The sequence below is a fragment of the Triticum urartu genome, unplaced genomic scaffold (genome assembly GCF_003073215.2).
Source record: "Triticum urartu cultivar G1812 unplaced genomic scaffold, Tu2.1 TuUngrouped_contig_6006, whole genome shotgun sequence".
NCBI classification, from domain to species: domain Eukaryota; kingdom Viridiplantae; phylum Streptophyta; class Magnoliopsida; order Poales; family Poaceae; genus Triticum; species Triticum urartu.
In genome coordinates this window covers 1-13,408 of record NW_024116731.1, presented here as the reverse complement: position 1 = coordinate 13,408, position 13,408 = coordinate 1, and the positions used below count along the sequence as shown (strand labels likewise).

Sequence of the window (13,408 nt, the reverse complement as noted above, 5' to 3'; positions counted from 1 at the left end):
GTGGCGGGCCGTGCCGGGCCAGGCCCGATTAGCACGTGCTGGGCCGTGCCGTGCCGGCCCGTTTGGCCAGGTCTGCATCTGACGGGTTGGGCCAAAGGCCATGGCCCGCTTACAGTGTGGTTCCGGTAAGGAAGGTTTGCTCCTCCTCTTCCTCTCCGTCTCTCCGGTCTCCACGCCCGCCGCCGCCGCCGCCAGCAGCCATGGCGATTGCTTCTCTCATCGCCTCCAGGTTCGCCAGGTCCGGCCACGCCCTCCCTGCCGCCGCGGCCGCGGCCATCTCTCAGGTGCCCCCTCCCCCTCCAACTCTTGCTCCTTGCTCAAATGCAAATCTTGGTTGTTCCTGCGCCGATGTTGATCTGATTTGTTGGTTTGTTCCACCGCGTTCGCGATCTGGTCGTGGTCAGGCGCCCAGGGCCCAGCACGCCGCATCTCCGCTGCTCTCCGGCTTCGGACCTCTCACTCGCGCCTTCAGGTAACCACCATTACAAGGCTCAGCTCACTATGTATGTGCACAGATAACTGACTAGCTGATCCTCTGAACATTGAAATTGAATCGAATGTATGCCCTGCCCTGCTGTCCTGTGTGTGTGCAGCTCAAGGCCTCTATGGAAGGGAGCGTTCGTCGACGCTTTCCTGCAAAGAATAAAGAACAAGAGGGAGAATCTCAACGGCAAGAAGATCTGGTCTCGCAGGTCTTCCATCCTGCCGGAGTTCGTCGGTTCCTCCGTGCTCATTTACAACGGCAAGACTCATGTCCGTTGCAAGATCACCGAGGGGAAGGTCGGCCATAAGCTTGGGGAGTTTGCTTTTACGCGCAGACGCAGGCCCCATCGGGCCATTTTGGCGAAGGGCGGTCAAGGAAAGGGGAAGAAGAAGTAAGAAAAAGGAATGTGTGTGCGTCAAAGGTGAGGTTACGATATTGTTGGAAATGAATTTGGATATCAATCAGCTGATACTGCACAAAGTTTACCTTGCTGCATTGTAAGGCTCTTTTGTTATCCTGAAATTAAATTTCCTTTAGTTGCGGCGGGTGGAAATAATAGAAACATTCAGTTTGTGCTAACTTGGGCGTTGTGGCACAACAATCTCCGTTGCTTGTATTTAGCTTCCAATCTACATTTTGGAAATGGATGTCTTGGTAGATTGCAGATTCCAAACTGTATTAGTATGTTGTGGGCAATTTCCAATCTACATTTTGAAAATGGATGTCTTGGTAGATTGTAGATTCCAAACTTATTCTTATTAGATTGTATATAATTTCATTACCATACAAAAAAGATGAAGTATGCGAAGATTGGTTGGGTACATCAGAAGCTATGGCAATCTGAATTCACCCTGTTCTCCTGTGCATTACTCTGTTTTTCTTCACTGTAGCCCATTTATCTTGTAGCACAATTTCAACCTCTGGACATGATTGAATTACATTTTCATGACAACCGTAAAGTTGTAGATTTATTTGTATAGATAACTGATACTAAATTGTGAAGTGAACTTATATTATAAGAGAGGTGACGTGTCAAATCGTAGTAGGAGTGTGTCTTTATTTTTTAGTTTGACAAGTGTTTTTAGGAGCTGTACCTTATAATTATAATTCTTAGGTTCTAGTGGCACACATCAGGTTTCATCTTCGCCGGCAAATCATTGTCACATCGTTAAGGCAGGTGACTGTGACGTTCAATATTTGCGATCAATATCCCATATTCTACTTCTCTTATTGGTGGGTTAAAGCTCATTCTCCTTCCTGTGCAATTGAGCTACATCTGTTTGTAAACTCTGTGTGATATGTTAGACTGTAGACAAAGACTGAGCCAGCCTGTTAAGCATCTGTGCTATGACATCTTATCTTGGTTAGAATGAGAATGCAATTGAGATGTATGTATGGCCATAAATGAGTGAGATTGTTGTCGATGCTTATGAAATAAATACAGAAGCTTGGCTTGTTAAATGTGTTTTCACTATGGTTGCAAAGATCATGGGGCTTTTTGCGCAATACTTACTTTGTCACTTGCCCAGCTGTTTATCTCACTCTGTTCATAACTTTTCAGGTGGGTTTAGGGACGGCGGGATGAGGGCCTAGTCGAAGCACAAGCACTTGAATCACCTTAATTTTCTGGACTGCGTTTCTTTCTTACAAGAATAATTATAGCAGAAAGAATGTTTAGCTCATCTTACTTGAAGATTTTCCATGGACTCTGTTTGTTTACTCTGCTAGTGGTTCCAGCATAACTCTAGAGTACATCTATTCACTGAAGGCATTGCTCTTTGGCCTTACTGAGGTCTGATGCCACAACCTGCCAAGTGTCTTTACACCTGGTTCTATGAGTGATTGTAAGTTTTGCTTCAAAGGTTGTTTTCAGCCAAATAGTCATGTGTATCTTGCTACTGGATTTATTATGACCGGGAAATTCCTGTTGGATAGCTACGTGCGCGTGCAGTACTTTTGTACTAGTAGTTGCTATTTTCAGGCATCTCCTTCTCCAGGCGTAGACCTATTCTTCAGGCATCTTATTGGGTTCATTCTCTTGCTTGCTTGATGTATTTGCACGTCTATGTGTGACAATTTATACTATCTGCTCCTGCCGAACGGAGACAGCCTGAATTAAGGCCTCTTTGATTCATATGATTTTATTGTCATGACATCTTTAATCCTACAAGCTTGTACTCCCTCCGTTCCAAATTACTCGTCGTGGTTTTAGTTCAAATTTCGTCGTGGTTTTAGTTCAAACATGATGAGTAATTTGGAACGGAGGGAGTAGGAATCAGCAAGTAATGTTTGATGCATCATAGGGAAGTCACAGAAATTTGAAAAAGAAGTTTTGAGTGGATTGTAATTCGAGACTGGATTTCCTACTCCCGGGAGCAGCCACACCTCTCCCCCTCTTCAATCTCAAGTTGATGGTGGATGTCCAAGTACTCCAAAGCATTGACGACTGCACTCTGAACATAACATAAAACTATAAAAGTTCAGAATCTCACGCATAGCGGAGTTCCCAGACCAATAAAACAAAGGATTGTTGAAGCACAACCCAAATCATTCCGAGCTCCTCCTCTAAATCGACAGAACAACCCTAAATCGAAGCTCCCTGCCGCTTCAAGGTGAGTATCGTGTCGTTGCTTAATGTTTCTCTTGATGTGGCGAGGTGAAATGGGATCGATGTATCCGCAAATGGATCATGTTATGAACAAATATTTTGTTATTGCAGCCTGCCGGCCACTATCTGTTTTAGTTTGCTGAGACGTGAAACTGAAAAAAAAAAGGTGCAAGGGCTTGATGGGCACACCTGATCTGTATCGAAGTAGGCTCCATGACCACACAGATAAGAAACTTAAAGGTACAATAAGGATAGATTTGAAAATATATCACACTGGGGCGGTGGCGCAGTTGGCTAGCGCGTAGGTCTCATAGCTAAATTATGCGAGTGATCCTGAGGTCGAGAGTTCGAGCCTCTCTCGCCCCATTTTCTTTTTTGCTCCTATATTTCCTGTAACCATCCTTTCTTCTGGAATAAAATTATTCCACTTTGCTGTTCCTAGCGCTGAATTTCATTTTCTACCCTGTAGCAGGTTGGGTCTGCACGAATTCCTTGCAAATTGAAGCTGGCAAGAACACCTGCACTCCCATCAGGCATGACTCAGGTCTTGAGAGCCATCACCCTTAGCTTCGCCACTTAGTCCAGGATAAAGGGATGAACGGGCGACGCGGCCCTATTTTTGTTTGTGTGCACAATGTTTTCCGAGTGTAAAACTCAACAAAGCTTTTCCATCTTTGCAAAGTGAATGCATTCTACACATATGCCATGTGGCATCTATTACCCCTATAAAAGCACGAAGGGTGGAGATTCCAAACATTTGCACCATACACATACTGGAATCCAACATTTCGTATTGCTCCCACGTTCAGCACCAACCATATTTTAGCACCATGCACCACACGCCCCAGAAAAAACATGCCCCTTCCTGCTCTGGAACCACCCCACACGATCCCTTCCCCTACCTCTTCCATCGCCTTCATCGCGGCACACCATCACCTCCCTCCTTGCCCCAACACGCTTCTCTCTGATACCCACTGCCCCTCCGTGGTGCCTCCCTTCGGTATGTACCACCTAGCAACAGCGCCTCATGCACCTCCCTGCATAGCGAAGGTGCACCGCGCATCCGCCCCACCTCGGGTGCTCTCTGAAGAGCCTTGTCGTCTCCACGGTCCACCTCCTTAGCCAACCATGCCACCCCATCCCTTTGCCGACCCCCTGTGGTGATAGTGGACGGCAACATCTCACCTGAAGGTGGGATGACCAGATCTCGAATTTCGTCGCCGAATGCCTTTTTCTGTTCACATACCCCAATTACTTAGTTTTTTTATTCGAGTAAACTATTTTGAGTTTTGCAGGTCACATGGTGCTATGAATTTCATCTCCAATGCATCTTGTGAGGGGCGGGCAGGCTGTAGAGGGAAGGAGAGTTGGGAGGTGGGGGAGGGGAGGAGGCGATTGGCAATGGCACGTCGGCGACAAAGCAGATGAGTTGGGAGGTGGGATATTGGAGCCACATAAATCTGTGGCCTTAAAACCTGGCACTTTCCCTCTAAAAAAAGCAAATTTGATTTAGTTTACATGACAATGTTTGTGAAACCTTCTCAAATTTTATAGTACCCTCTAGGGATGATGTAATTACACCAATGCCAAGTTTCATGTTTTAGACTTCGTTTGCATTTTGTATAATTAAAAACCATTAAGATCAATGTTTGGGATCAAGTCTTGGTACTCCGAGGTTTACAATTCCTTTCTTTTCATGGATAAGGCCCGAATATAGACTGCAGATGATTACTAGTTACCAGATGCATGATGTAGTTCCTAAAATCTGCCATACAATCAAATCATCTTTGCTAAGGATGTAAAAAAGAAATATCATTCAGTACCAGCAACTTGCTTCAAGGTGAACATTATACTAATGATGATGCTTAATGCTTACCTGGATTATTCGAGGTGTGATGAGAATATCGATACATACACCCATACTTGGATTCTAGTATGAATAATATCTTATTACAACCTGCCATTATCTATTTTCATATCAGATAGATCGGTTTGCTGTCACATGAACATGAATAAAAGAAGTGCAAGGGCTGAACATGTTGGTCCATTTGTGCCCCCAAAGTACAGTTTGATGGAATGATGGATCCTTGAGAAGTAGGCTCCATATTTTGTCTCTTTTCTTTTCTCTTCTTGAGAACAGTGGGGTCGTTGGAATCTTGAACTGATTGCTTGATAGTTTTATCATTGTGTTGGCTATGAAATGAACAATATGAGCCTGCTGTTACTGCATCAGCTTTGAAGAAATGTACACACACCATTTGGAATCTATGGAAGTTGCATACGTAAAACTGAGGCTGTGAATGAAGATGAATAGAATCTTACCAGAGTGATGAGAAGACAAACACAAGGGGCGGTGGCGCAGTTGGCTAGCGCGTAGGTCTCATAGCTAAAGCGAGTGATCCGGAGGTCGGGAGTCGGAGCCTCTCTCGCCCCAAAAAACTTTTTGAAGATTCCCTTCTTTCGAGATTTTTTTTAAAAAAAACCCTGCGAACATCCATTCTTCTGGTAGATAAAAAAAATCCACTTTCACCAGTGTTTTTCGAATGTCCCTTTTTTGAGATTGTTTATTTTAATTTTTTCCTGCAACCATCCATTCTTCTGGTAGATAAAAAAAATCCACTTTCACCAGTGTTTTTCGAATGTCCCTTTTTTGAGATTGTTTATTTTAATTTTTTCCTGCAACCATCCATTCTTCTGGTAGATAAAAAAAATCCACTTTCACCAGTGTTTTTCGAATGTCCCTTTTTTGAGATTGTTTATTTTAATTTTTTCCTGCAACCATCCATTCTTCTGGTAGATAAAAAAAATCCACTTTCACCAGTGTTTTTCGAATGTCCCTTTTTTGAGATTGTTTATTTTAATTTTTTCCTGCAACCATCCATTCTTCTGGTAGATAAAAAAAATCCACTTTCACCAGTGTTTTTCGAATGTCCCTTTTTTGAGATTGTTTATTTTAATTTTTTCCTGCAACCATCCATTCTTCTGGTAGATAAAAAAAATCCACTTTCACCAGTGTTTTTCGAATGTCCCTTTTTTGAGATTGTTTATTTTAATTTTTTCCTGCAACCATCCATTCTTCTGGTAGATAAAAAAAATCCACTTTCACCAGTGTTTTTCGAATGTCCCTTTTTTGAGATTGTTTATTTTAATTTTTTCCTGCAACCATCCATTCTTCTGGTAGATAAAAAAAATCCACTTTCACCAGTGTTTTTCGAATGTCCCTTTTTTGAGATTGTTTATTTTAATTTTTTCCTGCAACCATCCATTCTTCTGGTAGATAAAAAAAATCCACTTTCACCAGTGTTTTTCGAATGTCCCTTTTTTGAGATTGTTTATTTTAATTTTTTCCTGCAACCATCCATTCTTCTGGAATATAAAAAAAATCCACTTCACCAATCTTTTTCAAATGTCCCTTTTTTGAGATTTTTTATTTTAATTTTTTCCTGCAACCATCCTTTCTTCTGGAATAAAAAGATTCCACTCGCTGAATTTTCTAAACGTGTCGCAGATCGGGTGCTTTTGCTTTTTGAAATTTCCCTTCATTTGAGATAAAAAAAACAGTTCCTGCAACCATCCATTCTTCTGGAATATATATAAAAAAATCCACTTCACCAATCTTTTCCAAATGTCCCTTTTTTGAGATTTTTTATTATATTTTTTTCTTGCAACCATCCTTTCTTCTGGAATGAAAAAGATTCCACTCGCTGAATTTTCTAAACCTGTCGCAGATGGGGTGCTTTTGTTTTGTTCATGTGTAAGTGTAACTGCACAAATTTCGCACCATTCATGCTGCTCTGTTCCTACTTACTCAACAAGTATCATTGCTTCTGTAGCAGGGCGAGTCTTTTCCTTGCAAACTGAAGCTGGCAAGACAACACCTGCACCCCCTCAGGCAGGCCTCAGGTCTTGACAACCAAATTGAAACCTCCAGAATGCAGGTTGGCAACCTGGCAAGAACACCGATTGATTCGCCTCGCTCTGCTTGTTTAACTCTAGAACATGTGCTCCTTCTTTCTCATGGAAAGATTATCGTGTTTTTCAATCGCAAAGACATCATTAGAGGGGAGAAAACGATGACAGAAAGGGCTAGAGCAATGGGTCTTGATACATATGGGGCATCCCTTTTCTTCAGAATCAAGCCAAGCACAACAACATACAATACATAAATTTCCAAAATACATACACACATGGTAAGACTCTGAACGCCACATGACACATCAGTATATGATCAAAATCAACGCAAGGGATTTTTTTTTGTAACAACTCCCAGTTGTAGATGGCATGCTAGCGGGCTCATCACCGGCATCCATCTTTTGCCAGAGAAAAAAATGAAATAAAAAAGGAATCTTGTGTTTTTTTGTATAATAATATATGTCATTATTATGTAACGGTTGCATGATGATTTGCGCACGCATCACATCACATTAGTCAAAAACAGTGACAAAAAAGATTCCAACAAAGACAAATATTTACAAGCATGGACAGTGAAATGGGAAAACTAGACAAGGGCAAAGATTTCTTGCAGTATTTTGTAGATGGCTCCTACAAGCTTGATTTTCCTACTTGCTCCCTGCGATGATATCTCTTCTGGTTCATCCTCTTAATTTTTTCTTCTCATCATAAGAGTATATCTTTTCTATCCCCATGCATACGTCCATGGTTTTAAAAGTCACAAACAAAAGATTGACATGATGATGAATGATTAAGTGAGGTGGCCGGTACCAGTCTTGGATGCTCCATGCAAGCCGTTATATTCCTTTCCAAGAATACAAAGGGAGGAATACCACTCCGGCCGGCGATGGCGGCGGCGGCAACCTTCCTCGGCTGACGGTCGGATCTGGGTGGCGGCGACCTACTCCGGCCAATTCAAGGGCGGTGGCGCAGGCCGGCGGCGACCAGGGTTGTTGTGCTGGCGGCGGCGAGGAAGGGATCACATCGGCTGCTAGGTTGCCCGATCTGGATCCCTTTCGGATCTGGGTGGTGGTTCCTCGAGCCATCGTGCGCACCCTTTGTTCCGGCGTGGCACGCGGCCTCTGGACTAGGCCCGCGACACGAGGACGCCGGGGGCTCCGGTCCTGGGCGTGGAGGTGGTGGCCATCTTCTACGCCGGAGGTGGTCGGCTAGATGGTTGTGGATTCTCGCATCCAGTCCTGGCGTCGAGTGGGGAGACGAGGCTGCCGGTGAAAACCGTGCTATAACCATGGTGGGCTGCGACGGCGACCTTTTTGCATTGTTATCTTGTTGAAGACATCGCCATTGCAACTTCTGTCGACTTGCTTGCGCTGCTCTAGGTGAAAACCTAGATCCGGAGTTTCCGGATCAGATGATGGCGGTGCTTTTGGCGTCATTTTCCCTCATGGGGGCATCGTTTTTGAGCAGCGGCTGGATGTAGGATCAGAGGACGGATTCTTTGGTGGAGCGGTGCGTCATCTCACTCATTGATGGCGGCGGGTCTCGGCGGCATGGCGCTGTGGTGACTGGGCGTTCGATGCGCGGAGATGGACGCGTAGGAGGGTGACACGGTCTGGCGTCATGGTGGCATCGACAACAGTTAGATCGGACAAGGTTGATGCAGCAGTACAATTCTGAAGATGGATTGGTGGTAGGTGGCTGCGCGGCCTCATACCCGACGGGCGTCCTGCATGTGACCTTAGGTCTTAGATGTTAGGTTTGGCTGCGAGGTCTGTTTAGTATTAGGCCCAGACTATCAGCATCCCTTCATCAACTGGATAGGAGTAGCGACAGATGTTGCCTAGACGGCGGCTTTAGTCTTACTGTTGTATGACTTTGTAAAGTCTTGTGTGAATAATTAATAAAGTGGCTACATGCATCATCCAGAATGCAGAGGCCGGGGTCCTCCTCCATTTCAAAAAAAAGGGAGGAATACCATGAAAAAGGTTGCTCTTCTTCCATAAAAGTGTTCTCACTCAATGCTTGTGTACATCGCTTGATGTAGGGGCTGGGGGTTAATTATCCTCCTTTTAAAGAAAAAGTGTCCTCACTATTTTTTTTTTTGCAATTTGGCCATGTGCATCCTGTGATGCAAAAGTCGGCAGTTATTATTTTCTCTAGAATCGCTTAGTGGGTATGTATAGTTGCGATTATTTTTTTCCGATAAAGAGCGTTTTTATTATCTCAAAATATAGCATCAAAGTGATACAAAACATTAAGAGTATCACCCGGCCTCTGCATAATTAGGATGCACACAGCCAAACACAAGTAGTCTGATTAACAGAAAGATAAAAGACCGACAATTCGGCACCAGTTGAGTCCATAGACCGACACTATGCCTATGTCGAAAGAGATGGTGGACCGAGCCGGAGATTATGCTGCCATCCATGTTGGGTAAAAACCTCCGTAGCTACCTGCTCCAACAGCGTACACACCGCCTTGAATAGCGGTTGGTACTCCGCTTGTTGTAGCGTACACCACGTATGAAGCGAGTGTGTACAACGGAAAATAACCTGTAAAGGAGAAACAATTTTGTCATTAAAAACAACATCATTTCTACATAGCCAAAGCGACCATAGTAAGGCATACGCTCCCACCCTTATTAGCGTTTTGTATGCATTTGAAATACCGTCCAGCCAATGACCAAAAATATTGGCAACACTTGTGGGCGGATACAAATTTGACGCTATTTGGATGGTTGACCACGCAGAACGCGCAAATTTACAGTGAAAAAAGAGGTGTTTAATTGTCTCGTCATGAGTACAAAAACAACACTTCTTATTTCCCAACCAGTTGCGTTGTGCGAGGTTGTTTTTTGTTAGCACAACTCCCTTACGGAGATACCACATGAATAGTTGCGATTACTTGCCCGCTTGCACATGTCTTTTACTTTTATCACTATGTAGCTGTTGCAAGATGATTTGCTTACCCATCCCATCACAGAAACAATGACAAAAGGGCCACAACAGCTAGGAATACTTGCAAACGTGGGCAGTGAAATGGTAATCTAGATAGCCAAGGACCAAGATTTGTTGTTATTTCGCAGATCGGTTGGAGCAGAGATGGATTTTCTTGTGATTCATAACATCAGCTCAGCCAAAAGAGGCTCCAGTGATCTTCTTACTCTTTTCTTCTCACCAAAGGGGGGCGGTGTGCGAGTTTTATTCAGTTTTATTTTGTTTGAACATCGAGTTTTATTCAATTTACATAAATATAAAAGCTGAAAAACTATTTAAACAACAAAAGGCCTATTAGCTCAGTTGGTTAGGGCGTCGTGCTAATAACGCGAAGGTCACAGGTTCGAGACTTGTTTGGGCCAAATTGAGTTTTTCTTTTTCTTTTTTTACACAATAGAAAATACGACCTTCAGTGTGTTAGACTGACGTGATAACCAACTACACCACGAAACCTCGGTGACAACTTGGTTCTCAATTCGTTATTGAGTTTTTCTTTTTCTTTTTTTACACAATAGAAAATACGAGAAAAAACAAAAAAAAAACATTTGGATGGCTTCGCCCGGGTTCGAACCGGAGACCTTCAGTGTGTTAGACTGACGTGATAACCAACTACACCACGAAACCTCGGTGACAACTTGGTCGTTACATAAGTCCAGTAATCAGCAAGATGACGTGATAACAGAACCACGTAATTATTTTCATCTGGAAAATCATGCCACAATATGCTTAAATAATAGCCCTTCAAGAAAAGAAAGATACCATGTGGTCCAACAAATTCTCCCCGTTTTTAGAGACCAAAAAATAAACAGAGATGAACTATTTCTCAATAGAATACCTCTTCTTTTTCGGCAAAGCCCACACAACCAACATATTTATTCAGATATAGAAGCATCACTACACTCGCATAAGATTTGGGATTACGCCGCCATGCGATAGTTCTAACTAAGAGCACTTATTTGAGCGAGGTACATTCAACAAACGTTTTATTACAAGAACAAAAGAGTAAGCTTGAAATACTGCTGCCAGGAATTTAGTGCCACCGGTGCACAGCAACAGCAGCCACAATGAGCAGAACACTAGCTAGCTACCAGAGACATCGAATGGCCCCAGCTCCGGCATGAACGCCATCACACGGCCTCCACCATGTATGGAGAACTATCATGTGGAAATGGTTAAGTTGCACCTAAGAATTTTGTTGGGGCGAACTTGAAGGTGTGAATTGTGAAGAAAATTGGTTCCACAGTCCAACATAAATTCCCCATCACCAAGTTTCGGATCGCAAACAAATAAACTGATAAGCTGAACATGATGAGCACCACAAAAACCACCAGTTCATAACAGCCGATGTTTATTCAGTCAGATGGTTCTGGACATGCTGTCGGTCAGTACAGAAGAGAGATTCTGAAAGACATGTATGTGTTGGGCTCTGAGGATCTTCAGGCAGATGACTTGGTACTAGTTTGTTGAGTTGTGGCACCAGAAGCTTTTGGTGCAGGTGGCGGCGCAACATACATCTTAGCTCGGCGAAGAACCTCGGCAACAATCCAATGCTTGTTTTTGCTCAACGGCCTAGAAGGATCCAGCCTAACCTGGAGAGACATTGATGCAGCCATCATTGATAAGAAAGAAGGAAGAAAACTGTTATAGTTTATGTTACACCTTGAGTGAATGAATCATAGTGCAAAAAGAGCACTAGTCTCCAAAAAGTAAGCAGATAAACAGACCACAGGACAAAACGAGGCAAACTCATTAATCTATTCGACAGAGCAACTGTATAACCTTTTATATTCAAAGTCAAACTTGTTTGTAAAACCAAACCGCTGCTAAGTAATGTGGATCTATCTCCCGGTGGTGAAAGCAAAATTTGTTCAGCAGAAAACATATTATGAGCAAATTGCAGCCTTAACTGACATGACATGCACACAACAACAAGTCCAAGTACTCTTTTCAAATGAAACGATGGTATCCTAAAATATTATGAAGGATGGAAGGAGAAAAAAATCACCATTGCTATAACAACAACCATCATCAGTCAAGTGTTCAAGAGGCAAGATTGTTTACTCTAAAGATGGCAAACAAAACAATAATTTGGTTTCTCCCATAAACTAGCTAGCTTAATGGAACTTGAGCTTACAAGCCTAAGAAAGTCAACCAGATCTATCTTGTTTGAGGTTTACAGAAGAGAATATGCCAGGAAATAAACTGCTAAATCTAGCTAGCTTCATCCCAGTGAAAAATATCTAGATAGCTTCAGCCCGGTGATAATATTAGGTCGACGTATTGTGGAAACATAAAACAGCTGTGCCATTATGTGACATGTTCAAGAATATGTATTGATGGATATATATCTATTGGAGTAAAAAAAGCTAGAAAGCGTGCTAGTAATAGATCTACTACATTCTTTGGATGGACCTCAAAATTTCTCAGCTACAAGAGCAACATGTAAACATAGTTTGCATAACTATCCAATGGAACGGACCAGCCCCAATAAACAGAAAACACCAAAAGGTAAACTAAGAGAATATGCTAAGAAATAAACTGCTCAATCTAGCTGGCTTCTATAGGTTGACGTATCCCTACTACTATGGTGCACCAGTTTTGAACTTTGGATTAGCACATGTTTCCCTCCAAACGTCACCTCCAAACAATGACATCACTTGATTATGTAAATCTAAGCGAGCAAGTAGGAGCGAATCCAAAGAAGAATGGTTGTTGATTTTCGTAGATCTAATGGTCCATATTGGTCCATTGTTCAGTCAATTTCTTCCGACTCTTCTAGGTTGAAGTTGAACATTGCCGCCTGGGCTACACCGGTGTGTCGCCATACTGCAGGTGAGCTGAGAGAAGAAGGCGGCGACTCGATTGTGCTATTTATTCGTTCAAACCTGCAGTTAAGCTTCAGCTGTATGGACCAAATCCCCTCCAACCCTGAGTAAAATCGGAAGCTCTCTGTTCTGAACTCTAAAATGATAAAATTTCATACTCACTTGACATTACCACATAGATCCCTATTCTGAACTCTGAATTTCATCATACTCAACTGAAGATTGCACTAGTCACTTTCAATAATCCAAAATCCCTATTATGAACTCTCTGAACTTGATTCTCACTTGACAAAGAAAGTCCAGCTTGGTCTACTCTACACAAGTCGATAACATATGCAAGAAAGACTGCAGAAATGGGTCTGGATTCGGCACATCACAATCACATTGAAGGTCACACACAGTTGACAAAGGGAGGGAGGGAGCAGGCGATTTGGGTTACTGACGGGCGTACGTACCCTGTCGCCGATGTTGCAGGTCTCGGCCTCGTCGTGCGCCATGAACTTGGAGGTGCGCTTGACGTAGCGGTTGTACACCTTGTTGTGGAAGAGGCGGGCCCCCGCCCCCACCCCCACCTTTCGCATCT

General features: G+C 43.1%; 2 protein-coding genes, 1 long non-coding RNA gene and 2 other non-coding genes across 5 annotated transcripts; 3 read left to right on the top strand and 2 right to left on the bottom strand.

The window, feature by feature from the left end:
- The first annotated feature begins 102 nt into the window (after positions 1-102).
- On the top strand, positions 103-2,418 carry LOC125530012 (ribosomal protein S19, mitochondrial-like). The gene is made up of 4 exons (XM_048694427.1): positions 103-284; positions 405-472; positions 594-905; positions 2,046-2,418. Exons 1-3 carry the CDS (start codon positions 201-203, stop codon positions 877-879), a joined length of 438 nt encoding a protein of 145 aa, XP_048550384.1. The 5' UTR covers positions 103-200; the 3' UTR covers positions 880-905; positions 2,046-2,418.
- A 949-nt stretch (positions 2,419-3,367) lies between these two features.
- On the top strand, positions 3,368-3,458 carry TRNAM-CAU. The gene is given in 2 exon segments: positions 3,368-3,405; positions 3,423-3,458. It is a non-coding gene; the product is annotated as a tRNA-Met (tRNA).
- Positions 3,459-3,871: 413 nt separating this feature from the next.
- On the top strand, positions 3,872-4,760 carry LOC125530013. Its single transcript, XR_007292805.1, has 2 exons — positions 3,872-4,283; positions 4,388-4,760. It is a non-coding gene; the product is annotated as an uncharacterized LOC125530013 (long non-coding RNA).
- Positions 4,761-10,550: 5,790 nt separating this feature from the next.
- Positions 10,551-10,624, bottom strand: TRNAV-AAC. Its single transcript has one exon. It is a non-coding gene; the product is annotated as a tRNA-Val (tRNA).
- Positions 10,625-11,331: 707 nt separating this feature from the next.
- Positions 11,332-13,406, bottom strand: LOC125530011 (30S ribosomal protein S17-like). The gene is made up of 2 exons (XM_048694426.1): positions 13,281-13,406; positions 11,332-11,589 (listed from the first exon to the last, which is right to left on the bottom strand). Exons 1-2 carry the CDS (start codon positions 13,404-13,406, stop codon positions 11,437-11,439), a joined length of 279 nt encoding a protein of 92 aa, XP_048550383.1. The 3' UTR covers positions 11,332-11,436.
- Between the last annotated feature and the right edge of the window lie 2 nt (positions 13,407-13,408).